Source organism: Bactrocera tryoni, chromosome 3 (genome assembly GCF_016617805.1).
Source record: "Bactrocera tryoni isolate S06 chromosome 3, CSIRO_BtryS06_freeze2, whole genome shotgun sequence".
Taxonomy (NCBI): Eukaryota; Metazoa; Arthropoda; class Insecta; order Diptera; family Tephritidae; genus Bactrocera; species Bactrocera tryoni.
The window spans coordinates 54,924,607-54,947,764 of NC_052501.1; the positions used below are offsets into that span (position 1 = coordinate 54,924,607).

Genomic DNA, 23,158 nt, shown 5'->3' on the forward strand with positions numbered 1-23,158 from the left:
ACAAGAGCGCTATAGAACAAATAAAAAAAGAAACAATAATAACCTGGCAACAAAGATGGGACACCGAAAGCCGCGGCAGATGGACGGCCAGGCTTATAAAAGACCTAGACCAGTGGTTCCCAAACTTATTTTGTCTACCGCCCACTTTGAGAATAAATATTTTTTTAGCGCCCCCATTTTTTCACCTATTTAAAAACCACTATAACTTCAAATTAATTATTGTGTCCTATATATGTATATTAACGGAGAATTCTAAACGAAACTTTTACTATAATCAGCAACTTGAAACCTGAGCGCAGTAGGTAACATACAACGGCGCTTAGGTCTCAAGTTAACTCTTACGGGCTCCACCTGCCAATAAGAATGATTATTGAAACACAACTTTATAGTATTAAAACAGAGAATATTTTATTAAAAATAAAACTAAAATAATCGATCCATATATAAAAACTAATGTGAAGGATGAATCTGATACTGTTTAATAAGTTTGTTAATACATATCAGGTTCCAATTTACTCAAGAACAGTTGCAAGTCGTTACGTTCGGTAGCAAGCAAACGATTTCTATTTTTAGTAAGCAGTGTTGTCACAGCACTAAATTCACGTTCACACAAATATGACGATGGGAATGCTATCAAGAATCGTTGAACGATTGACCACAATCCAGGGTACAACTTACCGGGAGACTGGACCTTTCAATTTGGATACTGAACCTAGCAAACAGATAAGTAAAATCTTATTTGTATTAAAAACTTTATTTTTTACTTACTTGCCCCTTTTCGTGGGAAATTAAACAAAATAAAACTGAAATTATATTTTCCCCATATAACAGCGAAACAAAACGTGCACTTAATTTTAATCTGCCGTTTTGTTTTGTTCGATCAGCTGTTTCACGTTATTCGTTTCTCCTTCTTCGCTTTGCCTTTGGTTACGGCATTGCCAGCCATTAAAAAAAAGCAACTAAGGTTTTAGGACAAAGGACTGAACATTGACAGGTGTTGCCAACTATTTTCAGGCAGAGATATGGCCTCTGAAAATAGTTTGGGAAGTACCCCAGAGAATCCTTTTCGGAGGAATTCTAAGATTTCGAGAACGCCTCCAAGAGGCAAAATGAGGAGACCACCGCTGCTGGACCTATACAAAATTGTGAAAATGCCGCCCAACATAACAAAGGCGAAAAATCTGAGCAAATGCAGAACAAAGAAGCTGGTAATATTTTTTGTAAACTGGGCACAAAAATCAAGGAGCTGGAAACTATGATGTCTGGTCAGAGGCATATTAACCAAGCTATGCGTGACCTTGTAAGCTGCATAACAAGCCTGTACGACAAGGCTGAAAACACAGAAAATCTACTGAAAAGAACTGTGGTAGGGAAAGCGTCGCAAGTATCTCCTATCCCCAGAGAAAAGCATACGCCGAAGAGGATACGAGAATTAACAGGTTACTTACCACCAACCAAAAAACCTAGAAACGCGAGCGATAAAGCGCAGGGGTTATATAGTGAGGTCATTAAGATTGTACCGAAAGACAGTTCTGTCGATAAGCCCGCATCCAAGAAATGGGTGGACGTGGTAAAAAAGAGAAAGCCGGTTGAAAAAAGAATTCGTACGAAACCGGACGCTATTATTATAACCAAAAAGGAGGGAGGATCATATGCGGACATTCTCAAGAAAATTAAGTGTGATAGTGGCCTTGAGGAACTGGGCACAAACGTAAGGCACATTTAGAAAACGCCAAAGGAGACCTCCTGCTAGAATTAAAACACCAAACAGACAAGAGAGCCGACTCGTTCGAGAGCGCTCTAGAGGGAGTGATTGGAGAAATGGCTGTAATACAGCCAAAAACGCACAACGTCACGATAATGTGCAAGGACCTGGACGAGATAACCACCCCCGAAGAAATCTGCGTCGCGTTACAAAAGGAGTGCGGTCTTCAGAATATAGGGCCAGCAAATATCAAAAATATGCGGAAGACAAGAAGCGGCACTCAAATAGCCCTTATATGCCTGCGTGTTCAAGACGCTAAGACAGCCCTTAAAATAGGCAAAGTAAAGATCGGGTGGTCGATCCTTCGCTTCCGGGAGTACTCGCCTGTTTCCCGCTGTTACAGATGTTTCCATCCAGGCCAAATGGCGCGTAAATGTTGCAGTGTTATCGACAGGTCCTCTCTTTGCACACGTTGTGGAAGCGCGGGACATGTTGCAAAAGTATGCACTAACACACCGAGTTGCATGCTCTGCAAAGGAGAACATTCGGTTCTAAGTACGACTTGCCCCAAATACGTAGAGTTGCTTAAGACAATGGAAAAATGAGAATATTGCAGCTGAACCTAAACCACTGCGCTGCAGCACAAGCCCTGCTGCAACAAAACGTAATAGAAAGCAACATTGATGTCGCCTTACTGAGTGAGCAATATTCCCAACGTTCGGAAAGCACTTGGATTACAGACAGAAGTGGCAAAGCAGCAATATGGTCTGTAATGGACAAACATTCACATCTTGCTGTAGAGAAGCAAAAAATGGCTCTACATGGGCGCAAATAGGGGGAATTTGTTACGTAAGCTGCTATGCTCGTCCCAGTGCGTCCGTTAGAGTATTTGAAGACGCCGATAACAATGGCAGGCGATTTTAACGCATGGTCTACTGCCTGGGGAAGCAGAAGTTCAAACCATCGAGGGCGCCTAGTTTTGGAATTCCTGAGCCAAACCAACCTCACAATAATGAACAGTGGCACAAAAAATACTTACCGAAAAAGAAATAAAGGCTCTGTAATAGACCTGATGTTTGCAAATGACGCACTAAGCAGACACATTAAGTGGAAGTGGTCAGACATGTTCACAAATAGTGACCATATGGCAATTATCGCAGAAGTCTTATTCTCTGGGGACCAGGAACCCCCACGCAGTAACACTACACATAAACGAAGCTGGAAGCAAACGGATTTTGACACTGACGTTTTTGAGACAGTCTGGAGTGCAGCAATAGCACCAGGCGAAGGCGGCGTCCACTTAGTAACCGCATTGCAAAAGGAACTGATAGCAGCATGCGACACCACAATGCGAAGGACAAAATGTCACAATTAGCGAAGACCTGTATACTGGTGGAATGAAGAAATTGCCACGATGAGAAAGCTCTGTCACTCAGCCCGACGTCGCCTACAACGCAATCAAAGTGGCGGAAACGAAAACCGTCTCAAAGAAGCTTTTAAAAACCATAAGAAGCTCCTAAAGTCAGCTATAATCCGTAGCAAGAGAAACTGTTTTTAAAAGATCTGTAAAAAAGCGAATATAGACCCCTGGGGGACTCCTTATAAAATCTGTATGTCCAAATTCCAAAATAAGCGGCAGCAACCCAAATGCGCTCCGTTTATGAAGAAAGTCGTCGAGGCATTATTTCCGACGCACGCCCTGATTACCAGCGCTGTGCGACGAAACGAAGCTGCTGAATCACCCCCACTGGTTACGGAAGAAGAAGTATTGGCCATAGCTAAAAGAATCAAAAACAACAAAGCGCCTGTTATCGATGGCATACCAAACAGAGCTCTAAAGGTAGCCATAATCTCAAAGCCCACTCTTTTCGCAAAAATGTACAACGCATGTATAAAAGACGGGATGTTCCCCGATCCCTGGAAAATCCAGCGCCTAGTTTTAATCCCAAAACCACCAGATGAACCTTCTTCGTATCGACCTCTGTGTATGCTCGACACAATGGGCAAAGTGTACGAAAGCATAATAAGAAACCGCTCGGAGATTGCAATCCAGGAGGCCGGCGGACTATCAGAAAGACAATACGGCTTCAGAAAACAGAGGTCTACTATCGATGCACTGAAAGAAGTTGTCGACACTGCGAAAAGAGCAGCAAGTGGCAAAAGATGGAAAGGTGGTACAAAAAAATATTGTGCGCTGATCACCCTGGATGTGAAGAATGCATTCAACTCTGCTAAATGGGAAAATATATTCGAACCCCTATATGGAATACGCGCCCCTCAGTACCTCATAAATATCATTATGAGTTATTTTAAAAATAGAAGGCTGATCTACGACACTACCGAAGGTTTCAAGAGCTACCCTATTTCAAGTGGATTGCCACAAGGATCTACTTTAGGCCCTCTCTTATGGAATCTAATTTATGATGGGGTGCTAAGAATTCCACAGCCTAAACACGTTAAGTTAATCGCAATCGCGGATGTTATAGCGGACCTTATAGGGGTAGCAGTATGTAAACAACTTGAAGACCTACAAAATAAATGTAATGAATGCATAAATGGTCAACGTCAATGGTTTTCTTCCAAGAGTTTGGAACTGGCTGAGCACAAAACAGAGGTACTGCTCATAAGCTCCAGGAAAATCGAGAAAAAAATAACTCTCACTATAGGAGAGTGTATGATTACTTCACAACCCCAGTTGAAGTATTTAGGGGTAATATTGGACTCCAAACTGAAATTCAAGCAGCACTTGGCAAACATAGCAAATAAAGCAAATAGGATTTATAACGCGTTATCAAGAATGATGGCAAATAGAGGCTGTGTGCGCTCCAGCCGCCGACTTCTAATCGCAAAAGCTATGAGCTCAGTTATACTATATGCAGCTCCAGTATGGATACAGGCGCTAAACATAAAAGCGTATGCCAAACCAATAAATGCAGTGCATAGACTCACAGTAATAAGAGTAACAAGTGCTTTCTGAACTATTTCCAGCGAAGCATCTGAAGTACTAGCTGGTATGCCGAGCTCGCGAGATTATATGAGCTATCAGCGCCAATTACAGTAATCCAAAAGAGAGAAGAGAGAAAGAAGAGTATAAATATGTGGCAGCAACGGTGGCAAACCTCAACTAAAGGACATACGTGGATAAGTAGAAAACATGGGGACCTGGATTTCCACCTGACTCAAATATTAAGCGGGCATGGGTGCTTCAGAGGCTATCTATATAAATTTCAAAACGACGTCAGTCCGTATTGTTTGATGTGTACGGAGTCGTTAGAAAACTCTGAGCACGTGTTCTTCCATTGTCCTCGGTTTCTAAACATAAGGGAAAAGTTAGAAACAGCACTAGGTGGTAGTTTAAAGGTGGAAAGTTTGCAGTTATGTGCCAGTCCTCTGAGAAGTGGAAAGCTGTTCGCGAAGCGGCAACTTCCATCATGACAATATTAAGACAGATACAGCAGAATAGGCGTCAGTCCGTCTGTGCTATAGAGGAGACGTAAAATGTCTTGTCACTCCCATGAAGTAATATCTTATCTGGTGGTTCCGTGGGAGAGTCTTAAATTGGGAGTAGGTTAGGTTTAGCGGATTAAAGTCCCGCACTCCGGCTTTCGATGCTTCCTCCTACTATAAAAAAAAAAATAAAAACAAAAAAGGGTACAATTGCGAGATCGGTTTTTGTAGCCAAAATTCTTGGTCACCATTTTTGAACTTGATTTTTATTTCCTCGGTTGTTGTCAATTCTATAAGTTCTTCTTCCAGCTGAGGTGACATTGCTGTGTTGACATTTGAAAATGGATCCAACACCCAGTCTGGTACATATTTCCAAGTTCAAAATGTCCTGGTATCGTTCGCTGAAGTCAATGTGGAGGTTTTCCAAATGTTGGCAGTAGGCAAACAATTCGTCGTTACTGCATGATACTGATAAATTTGGAAAGTCTGCCCAGACTCTTTTTTGTGTAGAGGCAGTTTGGCTGCGAAAGCAGCAACGACGTTTTTTGTTTTAATTAAATTTAGTTTATCGCCTTGCAGTTGAAGATTCAAGTCGTTGAACAATTTATACTCGTGCAGGTCTGTCATGTAAGCTATAACATTCTTTGATGTTATGAGCTTGTCTTGAAATTCTGTACCTATCTTTAGTTTCCAAGAACTATATAACAGAGTCAAACAGGTTATAGAATCGAGTCAGACAATGGCCTCTTGATAGCCAACGAACTTTAATATGAAACAACAAACGATTGAAATCCTCGTCATTAGTAAAACAAAGCCGATGAAATAATCTATCATTCAAAGAGCTGTTGCGGATTTTATCGACTGCTTTGATGACATATTGCAGTGATTGAAACAGTTTTTCGCTTAAGTTTCTAGCAACTAAATGTTGTCTATGAATAACGCAATGTACACCAAGGACATCTGGAATTTTATTTTTTAAGTACGCTATGAAGCCTTTATGGCACCCTGTCATAGCCGGAGCGCCATCCGTAGCAACTGAAATAATTTGTTTCAAAGGAATTTCTTTCTCATTGCAAAACTTTTCCAATATATTGAATATGGTTTCGCGTTTTGTACCGGTCTCTAAATTTCTATCAAATAATAGTTCTTCACATATTTTCTCATCTTTAATAAAACTCACGTAAGACAACAACAATGCTTCATTAGTTGGTAAAGTGGACTCATCCAGCTGAATTGAAAATTGACTTGACCTCAGGTGATAGTGCAATGATTCTTCAATGTTTTCAGCCATTTCATCAATTCATCTTTGCACAGAATTATTACTCAAAGGAATTTTTCGGATAATATCTGCGGCCGGTTTATGAAGCACGGTAGTTATTACTTCATCTATTGCTGGCAATATTAATTCTTCTCCGATGTTATGTGGTTTGCCGTTTTGAGCAATTAACAAAGAGATATTGTACGAAGCTCGAAGTCCGTCGTTATCTTGCTTAGCAGCCGTCGAAAATAGTTTTGCTACACTTGGCTGAGTATTATGCTTCATCTCTAGGTCTTGAAAATATGCTACATTCCTGTCTCTCTTATCTGGATGCATTTTATTCAAATGATCTTGCAGTCTTGAAGGCTTCATTGCTTCATTCGAAAATGTTTTTAGACATAGAAGACACAAAGGCGAGGATGCGTTTGTGGGATTTTCAATGAATCCAAATTTAATGTATTCCGCACAGTATTGCCGTCTCTTCTTTTTTACTTCCGACATTGTTTTGCTTTGAGAAATACGTTCAACTTCGCGAGTAGTGTAAAGGAGGCGTAAGTAATGCTCATCTATTGCGCGCAAAACCACAAATGAATATAAAATAAATATTACATTGTTTATATAGGAATGCTTAAGCACAATTATCATATAGTAGTCCAAAAATATTAATTATTATTTTTCCTAGAAATACATTTGTAAAAAAAGGATCTTTCTCCTTTTCGTATTATCTTATTTTTCCCAGAAATACATTTGTAAAAAAAACATCTTTATCCTTTTTTTATTTCCTCCAGAAATACATTTGTAAGAAAGGATAAAGTTCCTTTTTTTATTTTCCACATAAAAGATTTAAGGAGTTCAAAAGCTCAAAACGTGCGCTACACGACATGATTTTCATTTTTTCTATATTCAATAAAATAGGACAGATATATGAACTACGCGGAGAGAAATAAAGAACCGAATTTGAGCAATCTTTTAATTCATATTAGTTGATGGTCACAAGTTGTTGTTGAGAGTCGAGAGCTCATGTATGTAGTCGTTGTCTAAGAGGCCTCCTAACTAAATAAAACAAGTAAGGAAGGGCTAAGTTCGTGTGTCACCGAACATTTTATACTCGCATGATAAAGTGATAATCGAGATTTCATTATGCGTTATTTACATATTTTTCAAATATCGTATTTCTGTAAAGTTTTATTCCGCTATCATCATTGATTCCTAATGTATGTATATACTCGTATTATACAGAAAAGGCATCAGATGGAATTCAAAATAGCGTTATATTGGAAGTGGCGTTGGCGTGGTTGTGAACCGATTTCATCCATATTTCGTACATGTCATCAGGGTGTTAAGAAAATATTATATACCGAATTTCATTGAAATCGGTCTAGTAGTTCCTGAGATATGGTTTTTGGTCCATAAGTGGGCGAGGCCACACCCATTTTCAGTTTTTAAAAAAAGCCTGGGTGCAGCTTCTTTCTGCAATTTCTTCCGAAAAATTTAGAGTTTCTGACGTTTTTTGTTTGTCGGTTAACGCACTTTTAGTGATTTTCAACATAACTTTTGTATGGGAGGTGGGCGTGGTTATTATCCGATTTCTTCCATTTTTGAACTGTATATGGAAATGCCTGAAGGAAACGACTTTATAGAGTTTAGTTGACATAGCTATAGTAGTTTCCGAGATATGTACAAAAATCTTAGTAGGGGGCGGGGCCACGCCCACTTTTCCAAAAAAATTGCGTCCAAATATGCCCCTCCCTAATGCGATCCTTTGTGCCAAATTTCACTTTAATATCTTTATTTATGGCTTAGTTATGACACTTTATATGTTTTCGGTTTCCACCATTTTGTGGGCGTGGCAGTTGGCCGATTTTTCCCATCTTCGAACTTAACCTTCTTATGGAGCCAAGGAATACGTGTACCAAGTTTCATCATGATATCTCAATTTTTACTCAAGTTACAGCTTGCACGGACGGACGGACGGACAGACGGACGGACGGACGGACAGACGGACGGACGGACAGACAGACATCCGGATTTCGACTCTACTCGTCACCCTGATCACTTTGGTATATATAACCCTATATCTGACTCTTTTAGTTTTAGGACATACAAACAACCGTTATGTGAACAAAACTATAATACTCTCCTTAGCAACATTGTTGCGAGAGTATAATTACAAATAACCCTCCAGGCCTTTACACAACGCCCCCATTTTCTCTCTGGGTCCCTTACCGCCCCCCTTGACACCTGCAGCGCCCACAAGGGGGCGTTATCGCCCACTTTGGGAAACACTGATCTAGACTCATGGACAGGCCGAAAATTCGGAGAGGTAGATTTTTACACAACCCAGCTGTTATCCGGTCACGGGTACTTCAAAAAGTACTTCCACAGAATGGGAAAAGTTGAAGAACCGTCATGCCTATACAACGACGCGACAGAAGACGACGCTGAACAGACATTCTTCGCATGTGCACGCTGGCAAGGAGAACGCACCGCCGTAGAGGACCTGGTTGGCCCAATAAACGCGGACAATTTAGTCAGCGTCATGTTGGAGAGTGAAGCAAACTGGGGGATTATCAAGAAAATCGCTGCAATCTTGCTACGCAGCAAAAAGCGGGACCTGGACGCAGGTGAGCAGATGTAAGTAAATCTCTCAATGAGAAAAATGGAACGCCACCCTGAAGTAATGCAAACGCGGTATCAGGGTGGGCGGCGGTTCCTTAGAGGGGGGGTTTTTAGTGACCTGCAAGTGGCACATACCGCTGCTGTGACGATAGCACCGATGATGCGGAAGGCATTTTCCACCCCCTTGCCCGCAAAACAAAAGAAAAAAAATATTTCTACTATGGATAATACTTGCTAGTTTGGCTCAATAATGATTTTATAATTAGCGATTCATTTATTGAAGGCTTGAATTCTGAAGGTTTATTATTATCTTGTTCGTATTTAGTGTTTAATTTGTCTAAAATATTTCTGAGATTATAAAAGTAAGTGCTTACATTATAATTGTTTAGGTTTCCTGCTTGGTGTTTAATGTCTGTCCATGTGGATTCTTGCCCTAGTGTCCTTATTGCATGAAGAACGATTCCTTGAATCTTATTTTTCACATAACGGTAAATTGTTTTTGAAACGGGGGAGAATTAGTTCTACCTCCCTTATGCAAGAAGATAAACCGTAGTCTTTGCCATTGTATTCCTTTATTCTGGCCTCCTTTATTAGTTCTGAACCTGTTAAGTGAATGGGTAGGTTGGATTCAGTCGCCATGGCTCTTTTTTCACTTGGTTCACTTATTAAATTTTTTGGATTAATATCTAGTATACCGACGTAGTTTTAGACTTAATAATCTTTAGATTAATATCTATTATACGTAGTTTCACACTTATTAATCTTTAGATTAATACTTAGTATACTGACGTAGTTTTAGACTTAATAATCTTTAGATTAATATCTAGTATACGTAGTTTTATATAATCTTTAGATTAATACTTATTATACCGACGTAATCTTTTGATTACTGCGTGGATTTCCGACTGCGCCACTTTCGCAATTAAAGCCCAAAAAAGATTAAATTTTAAAGTTTTTATTTATTGTGTAACTTACAGTTCGGTGTCTGCTTAAGACTTAACAAACTTTATTTAAAAAGTACTTATATTGATATAGTTCCTTACTTGGCGACTGTGAACTCTGCACAATGTTAGTTGAACTCATACATATGTATCGGGTGATTTTTTAAGAGCTTGATAACTTTTTAAAAAAAAAAACGCATAAAATTTGCAAAATCTCATCGGTTCTTTATTTGAAACGTTAGATTGGTTCATGACATTTACTTTTTGAAGATAATTTCATTTAAATGTTGACCGCGGCTGCGTGCTTAGGTGGTCCATTCGGAAAGTCCAATTTTGGGCAACTTTTTCGAGCATTTCGGCCGGAATAGCCCGAATTTCTTCGGAAATGTTGTTGTCTTCCAAAGCTGGAATAGTTGCTGGCTTATTTCTGTAGACTTTAGACTTGACGTAGCCCCACAAAAATAGTCTAAAGGCGTTAAATCTGCATGATCTTGGTGGCCAACTTACGGGTCCATTTCTTGAGATGAATTGTTCTCCGAAGTTTTCCCTCAAAATGGCCATAGAATCGCGAGCTGTGTGGCATGTAGCGCCATCTTGTTGAAACCACATGTCAACCAAGCTCAGTTCTTCCATTTTTGGCAACAAAAAGTTTGTTAGCATCGAACGATAGCGATCGCCATTCACCGTAACGTTGCGTCCAGCAGCATCTTTGAAAAAATACGGTCCAATGATTCCACCAGCGTACAAACCACACCAAACAGTGCATTTTCGGGATGCATGGGCAGTTCTTGAACGGCTTCTGGTTGCTCTTCACCCCAAATGCGGCAATTTTGCTTATTTACGTAGCCATTCAACCAGAAATGAGCCTCATCGCTGAACAAAATTTGTCGATAAAAAAGCGGATTTTCTGCCAACTTTTCTAGGGCCCATTCACTGAAAATTCGACGTTGTGGCAGATCGTTCGGCTTCAGTTCTTGCACGAGCTGTATTTTATACGGTTTTACACCAAGATCTTTGCGTAAAATCTTCCATGTGGTCGAATAACACAAACCCAATTGCTGCGAACGGCGACGAATCGACATTTCACGGTCTTCAGCCACACTCTCAGAAACAGACGCAATATTCTCTTCTGTACGCACTGTACGCATTCGTGTGGTTGGTTTAATGTCCAATAAAGTAAACTGAGTGCGAAACTTGGTCACAATCGCATTAATTGTTTGCTCACTTGGTCGATTATGTAGACCATAAATCGGACGTAAAGCGCGAAACACATTTCGAACCGAACACTGATTTTGGTAATAAAATTCAATGATTTGCAAGCGTTGCTCGTTAGTAAGTCTATTCATGATGAAATGTCAAAGCATACTGAGCATCTTTCTCTTTGACACCATGTCTGAAATCCCACGTGATCTGTCAAATACTAATGCATGAAAATCCTAACCTCAAAAAAATCACCCGATACATATGTTTGTAAAACTGATTAAATCAACAAAATCGATCGTTGCACAAAATTATTAAAATAAACAAAAATTAAAGTATAGAATTACTATTGCAGTGATAAATAAATCTGGCAAATCAACAACCGACCAGATATTCACCATGCGCCAAATCTTGGAAAAGACCCGTGAAAGGAGAATCGACACACACCACCTCTTCGTCGATTTCAAAGCTGCTTTCGACAGCACGAAAAGGAGCTGTCTTTATGCCGCAATGTCTGAATTTGGTATCCCCAGAGAACTAACACGGCTGCGTAAACTGACGTTGAGTAACACGAAAAGCTCCGTCAGAATCGGGAAGGACCTCTCCGAGCCGTTCGATACCAAACGAGGTTTCAGACAAGGTGATTCCCTTTCGTGCGATTTCTTCAACCTCCTTCTGGAGAAAATAGTTCGAGCTGCAGAACTACATAAATAGAGAAGGTACCATCTTTTATAAGAGTGTACAGCTGCTTTCGTATGCCGATGATATTGATATCATCGGCCTCAACACCCGCGCCGTTAGTTCTGCTTTCTCCAGGCTGGACAAGGAAGCACAGAAAATGGGTCTGGCAGTGAACGAGGGCAAGACGAAATATCTCCTGTCATCAAACAAACAGTCGTCGTACTCGGGACTTGGCACTCACGTCACTGTTGACAGTCATAACTTTGAAGTCGTAGATAATTTCGTCTATCTTGGAACCAGCGTAAACACCACCAACAATGTCAGCCTAGAAATCCAACGCAGGATAACTCTTGCCAACAGGTGCTACTTCGGACTGAGCAGCAAAGTCCTCTCTCGACAAACAAAAACCAAACTCTATAAGTCACTCATAATTCCCGTCCTGCTATACGGTGCAGAGGCTTGGACGATGTCAACAACTGATGAGTCGACGTTGCGAGTTTTTGAGAGAAAAGTTCTGCGAAAGATTTATGGTCCTTTGCGCGTTGGCCACGGCGAATATCGCATTCGATGGAACGATGAGCTGTACGAGATATACGATGACATTGACATAGTTCAGCGAATTAAAAGACAGCGGCTACGCTGGCTAGGTCATGTTGTCCGGATGGACGAAAACACTCCAGCTCTGAAAGTATTCAACGCAGTACCCGAATTGGGAAGCAGTGGAAGAGGAAGACCTCCACTCCGTTGGAGAAGGACCTGGCTTCGCTTAGAATATCCAATTGGCGCCACGTAGCGAAAAGAAGAAACGACTGTCGCGCTGTTGTTAACTCGGTTATAATCGCATAAGGGGTGTCTACGCCAGTAAAGAAGAAGAAGATCAGTAAATTTTGGTTATTATATAAAAAACAAAATGAATTTGTTCATTGCACAAAGTTGATGTGCAAGCAAACAATTGAGTTTGTAAATTGGGAAGGTGCCGATGTCCAGCTGCTTTCTGTCCTCACCGCCGGCCAAGAAATGTGATTGACGGGCAATTACGGAGACGAGTACGTTCTTGTGACACAGCGGGGATATAAAAGAGCGCAAAGTCGGTGTAGGATTTGTAGTGGGATAAGGACTCAGGCGTCGAGTCCTGGCATTCACTTTGGAAAATGAGCGTTTGGCAACAATTCGCATCAGAGCGAAACGTTGGTTCACTCCCAGGCCCGATGGCAGAGAAGGACGATATGTCCAAAGATGTCTACTATGGCAACTGTCCCCGCCACGAAACAAAAATTGTGCTTGGTTATTCCAAGGAAATGGTGGGCAAAGAGCGCATCCTTGGTACAATAGTTGGCAAATTCGGCATCCATGGCGGAACGTCTCAAAATGGGTTGAGACACAAAATATGATTGCCTGTAGTACTAGATTTCAAGGCAAGAAAATTCATTAAGCTACTTGGCTGTTTCCGGGTCGAGAAGTTCGGAACCAGATCGATTATGATGCGATAGATGGACGATATGAATCCAGCGCCTTGACGTATGCATGCTCCGAGAATATAACATCGACTTGGACTAATAGATATATTGTTTAAGAGAAATTTCCGTAGTTCGGTGAATTACGAAGTAGTGATTACGTTGGTTAAGCCATGTTGTCCGGATGGAAGTGAACACTCCACCTTTGAAGATTTTCGAAACAGTACCCCTCGCTGGAAGAAGAAGAAGACATCCACTCACTTAGGGACATCAGGTGGAGAAGGACCTGATTGGTGCCTGAAGGCACCTGTTGGTGCCTCACATTGGCGCAAAATAGGGAGAAAGAGAAACGACTGTGGCACTATTGGTAACTTGGCTATAACCGCGTAAGCGCTGTCTATGCTAGTAAAGAAGAAAAAGGCTAACGTCAGTCGGTTTCGTCTACGTTTCCTGATTAGTCGAAGTCATGCAAAGGCTGAACAATGGAGGAGAAAGTACCTGTTCACTTTTTACATGAACTGAATTTTTTGGCATATGATTGCCTATTGAATAGTGTACAAACCGGAATGTTTAACGTAGGTACCTGCTGACGATAGCCTTACCCCACGGTACTCAAAAGTACAACGGTTCAAATCAATGCGTTCATCAGCGCCCTGAAAATGCCAGGCATTTTCAGTGCAAATTGGCAGTGTGGAATGGACAAAGTAACCATCTTGGTAGGGTTCGAGGCCCATCTAAAACCTCTGTCGTACTATGGTTCCGGCACTCGGTGACAATGCAAATCCACATCGAACTGACAAAAAGTCAATTCGGCAGCCACGAGCTACCTTAATCTCCATCCTTCCATTCATACCAACTAGAGAAGCTTTTCTGTCCGAAAAAGAGCTCCGCCAAAGAGCAATTTCTGGACAGCCAAGCGCGTCCAGCCGTTGCACCACCCGATCCCAGCTTAGGTAATCAAAGCCCCCTTAAAGTCAACAAATATGCCAAGGACATATTTATTGACATTTTTCCTAACAACATCCTGAACATACAACTAAGCATCTTCTACACTGCGTCCTTCCCTGAACCCAAACTGCCTATCCGACCACATACTCCTCGTTAGCTCCTGAAGCCGTTCCACCATTACTTTTTCCAAAACTTTTCCAAGTACTGGAAGGAGACTGATGCCCCGATAAGATCGAGGATCGCTCCTGACCTTATCAGGGGACTTCAGGAGAGGAACAAACCTAGCACTTTTCCACTCGCGTGGAAAGTATCCCTCCCAGACGCACTTATCATAAATGGCCTCCAGGTATTCCGGAATGAACTTCCATAAGCTTTTACACATCTCTCCGTTCAAACCATCAAAACCTGGGGAACATTTAGACCTAACAAGGCCAAAGGCGTACCCCAACTCCCCATAATCCAATGGAGGGACAGGCACCTCTTGTGCTTGAGGTACCTGCACCTCCGACCTAGGAAAGAACGCACCTAACAGAACCCCCGCACACTCTCTCCACGACGATAACAGAGAGTCACCAACGCGAAGAGAGGTCCTGACTTCTACGACCTCGGCAGATCTTATAGAACTGACCACAGGGGTCGTTTCTAATTTCCTTAACAAAACTCCTCCACTCATCCTCCTTTTTTTTGACTAACATATCTTTATATTCCCTATCCGCACAACTAAATTCATACCCAAGCTGGGACAACCTATCAGATTTCGACCGTTGGGCGCGTTGATACTTTCGCCTCAATCGCCTGACAGTCATCCTCTTCACGGTTAGCTCACGCGTCCATTATTTAATTTTGCTAACCCTACAATACTCATATCTACCAGAAACCCTATTATTAACCCCCAATGAATATTGTACAACGTCTGGGTAAGCATTTTCAGTACCAATTGGCAGTGTGGCATGGACACACTAACCACCTTGGTAGCGCTCGAGGCCCATCTAAAACCTCTGCCGTACTTTGGGTCCGACACCGGTTTGCAATGCAACTCCACATTCAACTGACAAAGTCAGTTCTTCCCGCGATTTGGGTTTTAACCACAGCCACCACGATACTCCCTGAAGGTCCAGTCCGCATGAGCAGGTTGGAGTTACCTCCAAGGGCTCCTGCTCCCCGTGGTACCAGAATTAAGTCTCCGGTCAGACCTCGTAGCCGAAACTACTACCAGTTGAGCTTCCATACGGCTCTGGACTGGTGGCCAGGGGTTGGACCCCATAGCACACATCCCTTCACACACACCAATCATACACAACCTAACTCCTAACTTCCAGCCAATCAGCCTTCGCCGCTTAAATAATTCACGCCTGTCAAACGACCCCTAACTGTTCGGTATTCCGACCAGTGGAGATCACACCACTTCAACATCTAAGCGTCCACATCAGTCCAGCTAATCTCCCATACCACCCAGATCCCTAATGTCCGAGGTACATCGGGCACCTGGCAATCAAATGCAACCAATTTTCTAACCCCGCCCCACAAAAACACCCCGACGTATCCGTAAGGTGCCTCTGATGCAAAAATGCATTCAGAGGCCCATGCCTCGTAAGCAGGAAACCCAGACTCAGACAAGATCTGAAGTCTGGGTTATCCACAACGAACCCCACGTCCCGAATGTACTCGTACGTCACTCGGCCGTTAGGACTATTGTCCCAACGTTCTTGCCACCTACACCCTAACCCTATCATCTGAACCTCTTGCTCCTAGATATCCCTCCCTCTCCACATCATCATCAGAAATCAGTCATTCCGCAGCAATGACACACTCAAGCCCCTTCTTAACCAGCAGATGCAACAGCTTTTGCTGTATGACAATCAGGTCAAGAGGGTTACTCTAACAAGACCTGCATCGCATCCGTAGAGACGGTGCGACATTACAGGCAAACAAACAGCGTCATGCAACGCTGGATTGAGAGGAGTTTTTGAGACCCCCAGACAGTCGTGGCTGTCTCCCACCATACAGGGGGGCTCCATAAGTGGCACAGGCCACAAACAAACCACGATATATGGTGCGGACAGCACGACGTCCGAGACCCCAATCGCTCCTCAAAATCCGTCGTATTTTGCCTACAGTTGCCTGCAGTCGCTCCTTTACATTCGCCAAGTGTGGAGTAAAACACATCCTTTCACTCATGGTCAGTCCCAGATATTTGACTTGCGTCACATATCTGATGCTGACCCAGTTCACACGGACAATCGGTGGACGACCCGATGACAATCTACCTTTCAGCAGCATTGCCACCGTTTTGTCCATCGATATGTCGACCCCCAACACCTAAACCCCAAGAATTAACGATCTCTAAGAGATCTCCTCCCGCCCGTTCTAGCTCAGACCTCGAGCGCGACCTTCGACCATAAGAAGAAGGTCGTCCATATCCGCACAACTTTCACTTACAGAGTGGCTCGAGCTGCCCAAGCAGAGTGTCCATCATAAGGTTCCAAATATATGGACCACAGATGGAACCCTGCGGGCAGCCTCGAACAACTCCGATCTCCACACTCCCATTCATGCCGACAAGAGAGGCCTTTCTGTCCGAAAAATAACTCCGCCGAAGAGAAATTTCTGAACAGCCAAGCTCCTCCAGCCGTTGCACCACTCGATCCCAGCTTAGGTAATCAAACGCCCCCTTGAAGTCAACAAATATGCCGAGGACATATTTGTTGACATTCTCCCTAACGACACTCTGAACGTAGAACCACGCATCCTCTATACTGCGTCCTTTCCTGAACCCAAACTGCCTATGCGACCACATACCCCGCGTTAGCTCCTGAAGCCGTTCCACCATGACTCTTTCCAGCACTTTTCCAAGTACTGGAAGGAGCCTGATGCCCCGATAAGATCGAGGATCGCTCCTGATCTTATCAGGGGACTTCAGGAGAGGAACAACCCTAGCACTTTTCCACTCGCGTGGAAAGTATCCCTCCCAGACGCACTTATTATAAATGGCCTCCAGGTATTCCGGAATGAATTTCCATAAGCTTTTACACGTTTACCGTTTAGACCTAACCAGGCCAAAGGCGTACCCCAACTCCCCATCATCTAATGGATTGACATTCATCTCTTGTGTTTGAGGTACCTGTACCTCCGACCTAGGAAAGAACGCACCTAACAGAACCCCCGCACACTCTCCACGACGATAACAGAGTGTCACCGACGCGAAGAGAGGTGACATCCTCCCTCCTACGACCCCGGAAGATCCTATAGACCTGACCCCAAGGGTCATTCCTATTTTCCCTGACAAAGTTCCTCCACTCTTCCTCTTTTAACTTTTCACTAGCATCTCTTTATACTCCCTATCCGCACAACTAAATTCATACCTAAGCTGGGACAGCCTATCAGAATTGGACCGCCGGGCGCGTTGAAACTTTCGCCTCAATCGCCTGACAGTCCTACTTTTCAAGGTTAGCTCACGCGTCCACCATTTGATTTTACTAACCTTAGAACAGTCATACCTACGAAAAACCCTATCATTAACCCCCCAAACAACCTCATAGAGACGAGCAATCTGCTCGTCAACCCCAAACTCCTCAAACTCTCTAAGCGGTATTTCAAATACCGCTTCCCTAACCGAGAGTCCATATTGGTTCCAGTCAGTACCAGCGGTACGCCATCGCCGCAATGGACTCTCATAAGGCAAGGGAGGGGATTGAGGGGGCAACCATAATTTGAATCAAATTATGGTCACTCAATCCCCACCCTCCCTTTACCTCCCCGATCTAAAGCTAAAAGCCCTACTTGCTGCCTCATTCATAAGCGTCACGTCAATGTCACTTACGCCCCCAGGCCCATCAAACGTATACCATTCACTTGGCTCATTCAAAATGTGAAGGCCTTTAGCCACCACCCATTCGCTTAATGCCTCGCCTCGATGGTGGCTTTGATATCCAGACGAATGCCGGGATACCTTACTAAACCACATCGAGGACGAGGCATTCGCATCCAGCCCTAGGATAAATGGACTGCTACTCGCAAGTAGTAGCAGCTTATCCATGTAGCCCAGGTAGGGCTCTAGGGGCTCGCTATATTTACAATATAAACTAGCGACGATCATCCTACCGAACTCCCCTTCTATCGCTACACATATACCCAGTTGTGAAGAATCCACAACTACGCAATCGTAGTGTGGATTATTCACAACTATTGCAGCGTTAGCTCTAAGGTCAGTGAAGACCTTAAAACCCCCGGGAAGACCCCGAACCACACCATTGGTGGCGTAGGGCTCCTGGAGTAGAGCAATACTGCACCCACCCTCAACCATGCTATCCCCCAACTCACACATTACGGCATAAGAGCCCTGACAGTTGAGCTGGATAATCCCTCCCATCAGTGTCTGGCGAGGGCGCGCTCCACAAGGCCACAATATATAGGGCAGACAGCTGACATCATAAGATGCCCAGCTGGTCTACCCTTAAACTCACAGTTGCGACAATGGGGTGCATTGACGCAACTGGCAGCTTTGTGGCCTTCTTGACCGCACCTCCGACAGACATCTGCTTTGGCCCTACACTCAGCCACCCGATGGTCAAATCCCATACACCGGAAGCAGCCAGCGACGGGGCTATCCGGTCGCACCCGGAAGTAGAACCACTTTATGTAGCACCGACCCTTCTCCAAGAGGGCGGACATCAACTTGTCCGTACCCTCCAGGACAACGTTGGTGCTACCGTCAGCGGCCACCTTCCAGGGACGACTGACCATCCTCACGTCAGTCCTCTGGGACGCCGGGCTGAAGTCCTTGAGGTTCAGCCGGAGTAGATCTTCCATGAATTCCTCATGGGAGATCTCCGTATGGACCCCCTGGACCACGACCCAGCGACCCAACTTTCGGTTGACAGACACGTCCAACCCCACCTCCTCGAATTTCTTGTTATTCGCAACTTTCTCCCTCTCAAGAACAGAGGGAGTGCGAATAACCGGCCACCACCCTTAATTGGTCTAAGATCATGGACCCTCACACCAAGTGAGGGACCCACCTCCTTGACCACCTTCTTTATAACCTCCTTAGAGGAAGTTGCAGGCCCCTTACTCCTCACCACGACCGACCAGGTCTCCACAGGCTTCGGCGTCACCGGTGTGATCGCATCCAGCACAGGTGCAGGAGGCGGAGGCATCGGTGCCGACGGAGCCGGCATTGACCTGCTCGGCGTCGAGGGGTGGCCCCCGCAACTTCCCCTAAGGGCATCTACCTGACCGCGAAGATGGGCATTTTCGGTAATTACCGTCATCAGGAGCGCCTCATACTTTGAGGCAAGCTCCAACAGCCCCTTCGCGGTCTCCATCTCAAAGCCCTTGGCCTCAAAGACCAGCTCATTGAGCTCCCCGGTAATACGCTTTGCAGCCGCCACATGGCTGACTGCCCCACCCCCAACAACAACAGCTCCCCTTGGAAGAGCCCGCGTTCCTCCTTATTGCCACTCGCGACACGAGTGACAACTTTCGCAGCGCCCTCCTTCGCGACGCCCACTCCTTTGCCCACCGTACTAGACGGATGGGCAACGCTCCCACTACCGCTACCTCCCTCGTTACGCGACGACCCCGTACGCGCAGCCGCTTTCACGGTGGTGGCAACTAAGGCACTCCCACCACAACACCCGCTCCCTCCCTCGACACCCCCTACGTTACGCGGCGACCCCGCACGCGCAACCACCTTCTCAGCGGAGGCCACGTTGGCACTCCTGCCACAACTCCCGCTCCCTCCCTCTGTACCCCCTACGTTACGCGGCGACCCAGCACGCGTAACCACCTTCTCGACGGAGGCCACGGTGGCACTCCCGCCACAGCTCTCGCTCCCTCCCTCGCTTCCGCCCTCTTTACGCGGCGACCCCAAACGCGCCTTGCTCCGCGGTGGAGACCTTACTCCCGTCGCTCCCGTCGTTTCCCCCTCGCCGCCCGACGTGGAGTCATCCACGACTGTGGAAGCGGCGGATTCTCCGCTTCCAGCGAGGGCCTTCGTCCTCCTCTTCCGTCCAGGAGGCATCTCGCTTCCCAACTAACCCTTCAGTCGGACTGATCCGCTGGCGTACCACTAGCGTAGACGGTTCACGGACAGAAAGACTCTGGAGCAGCTGCTCTCCAGGTACGTGCGTCTGAATGCGCTGAAAAGTGCAACCCACGCAAGGGCCCGCTCAATAACAGCGACCACCCAAGCGGTCGATTATGGCGTGCTCGCGGTGGCACAGCCCACAACCCCAACCAGTGGTCGGACTAAGGCCACTCAATTGGCCGCCGACCGGACAAAGTCCCCGTAACGGTCCGAGAGTCGACCGATGTGGCGCAGTACCGAATCGCACCGTGGGCTTAAACGGTAACGCTGTTACGACCGTTGGTCCTTACAGGAGTCGCAATCTCCAACGCTGGACAGACGCTTGCACCCTCAGGGCAATCCTGTCCAGACTCCTCTGACACCGAACCACTAACCGCCAGATGCTCAGCACAGAACTACTGGCAGGCAGTTCAGTCAGCAAGAGTACCAACAACACGGAGCTACACTGGAACCGTGTGAAGCTTCCGCCAATAACAACAACGTGGATGACCACGTTGTCCGTATAAACAATAGTAATAATTAAATTACTTACCGCTATATTCACGAGTTGGTACACAAAAATTGCACAAAATTGCGCAAAAATGTATAACCGCACGAAACACTCGCGGTCACCGACCCTCACAACACGCGATCGCACAAACAATTTCACCGCAAGCTAAACACACGCGCCAGGCAATAACGGTGCCTGCGAAACTGCGTAAACAAACGACCGCACAAAATGGAATCGAAAAATCACCGAGAAATCACCGAAAAACACACTAGGAAAATATCGCAACGATGCGCACGCACATCTATCCGCGTCGACAGTCAACTAACGAATGATGAATAGTGTACAGTAAGAATTCCTACAATTGCGACAAGATGAATTTTTCTAAGAGAAAGTAGTTCTGCAAAGTTCTACTCTAGGTCGGAAGGATCTCGCAGTCGCGCAGAGACGTCAGAAAGTATTAGGATATGTATATCTAGATAAGAATTAGGTGCACAGAATCCTTCTACACAAATTTTACCAATTTTGAAACATATATCTAAACTCACGCTATCAAATAGTAACACTTAAAAGATAAAACAAAAGCCGATTTTCTGTAATCAAGCACCAACCTTTAATTTCTTCATTAATCTTACAATTCAGTAAAGTTAAGCGCGCGAATTGGACCACTTCTTGATCTCGTCATACAAGTTGTTACCAGGACACTCAGTACACCGACTTGACGATGGCCGTAAATAATGTTATTAGACAAGATTTGACCAAGTGAGACGGCATCGGCAAGCACAGCTTTAGCGGCAGCGATCTGAGCAGTAGTTGGAACATTTCTCTCTCTTAAGTGGATTTAAATTTAAAAACTTTTGCAACAGCGCCATCTATTTTGATAAGTAAGATATTGTTTAAATTTAATGAAAAATGGAAAATTTAAATTTTTTTTTCTATACGAAAACCAATTGTCTCTTTCAACATCATACTACATATTTAAATTACTGTTATAGTTATCTAGAATCCTCTAGCATAAGTCTTTTTGTTACATTGAAGAAAAAAGAAAAAAATAAAAAGGTGTTCAGTTCTATTTGTACCAACAAAAAAAAGCAGAGATAAAGAGATGCTAAATACATCTCTTATTGGAAATAAGAGAACAATTCCTAAACGTCAAAACCATCTGAACTCGATCAACTGTCGGGAGGTTTCGACGTTTAGCAATTGGAAACGAGGGATGGCCAGATAGAAATATATGTAAACGGAGAGATTTGTTACATCGTTCAAGACTACTCACAAAAAATGAAAAACAATGAAAATTAAAGAAAACGTGGATTCTAAATGTATTCGATTAAACGTTGTAATGTGAAGTATCACAGTATTAATTACTATTAAAAACACTTGTTAATTGAGAGTTCACAAACTTAAATGACTTTATTAAGAATTGAAAGTTCAAAAGTCAGTAGTTTTAATATATCATAAAATCATAAAAAAGATGTAAATAGTTTCTCCATATATTAAAAGTCCAATATATAATAATATTTAATTGTAATTTTTTTTGTTGGGCGTTTTAATTTAAATGCCCCAAAAGTATTATTTTTTCCGATCTCGCCACAATGTAAAATGTTATAAAAAAAAGCTAACTTTGAGGCGCACACTGAAATAAATTGGATATCCCTTTATCCTTTAAAAAATGGTTTCACATTCAGGAACCTAACTATAGGCAAATATATGTATTTACATATGCTCATGAAGGAAAGACAATTTCTAAATTAATAGACCATCGAAAAATGGTGCTACTGTTGTGCTCTTGGTATAGCACATTTTTTTATTAAAAGATCAATTATTTTGCCGAAGTTCAAATCTTATTCGACATATGTACATATGAACATTATTATATTTTTTTTTTTATAAAAGTTTTTAATTAAATTAATTTTAATGTTTTAGAATATTTATTCATAAGTTTGTATAAATTCATTTAAATAAATTAAATAACATTTTAGAATATGCGCATAGTATTCATTCGTTCTCTGGTTACTTCATCAAAATTCCCTGGTTGATCATGTTAACAAAGCTTAATTCTATAGATTCCTTTCTGCAAATATCAAAACCATGTTAACCTTTCACGGGGTGAATTCCGTCATTGTGAGGTGAATTCCCCGGATGAAATTTTACGAATTATTATTTATGTTATTATTATTATTATTTTATGTTTTCTGGCTTAATCCCAAATGTTCAATCAAAGCGAGGTTGCTGTATGACCTTAATGCCACAATTAGTATATACCTGTAGGATGAGTCGCAATGTTCAATAATATTTAATTTTCACAATAATTTTCCTTAGTGTCAAAA

At 43.5% G+C, this 23,158-nt stretch overlaps 1 protein-coding gene across 1 annotated transcript; it reads left to right on the top strand.

Moving 5' to 3' along the window:
• The first annotated feature begins 19,643 nt into the window (after positions 1–19,643).
• LOC120770691 (classical arabinogalactan protein 9-like) lies at positions 19,644–20,291 on the top strand. Its single transcript, XM_040098274.1, has one exon. The coding sequence runs from the start codon at positions 19,644–19,646 to the stop codon at positions 20,289–20,291; it is 648 nt and encodes a 215-aa protein (XP_039954208.1).
• The last annotated feature ends 2,867 nt before the right edge of the window (positions 20,292–23,158 follow it).

What these genes read in the sequence shown, in the direction of transcription:
- LOC120770691 (XM_040098274.1), top strand. Translation starts at nt 19,644, where the DNA reads ATGGCTGACTGCCCCACCCCCAACAACAACAGCTCCCCTTGGAAGAGC.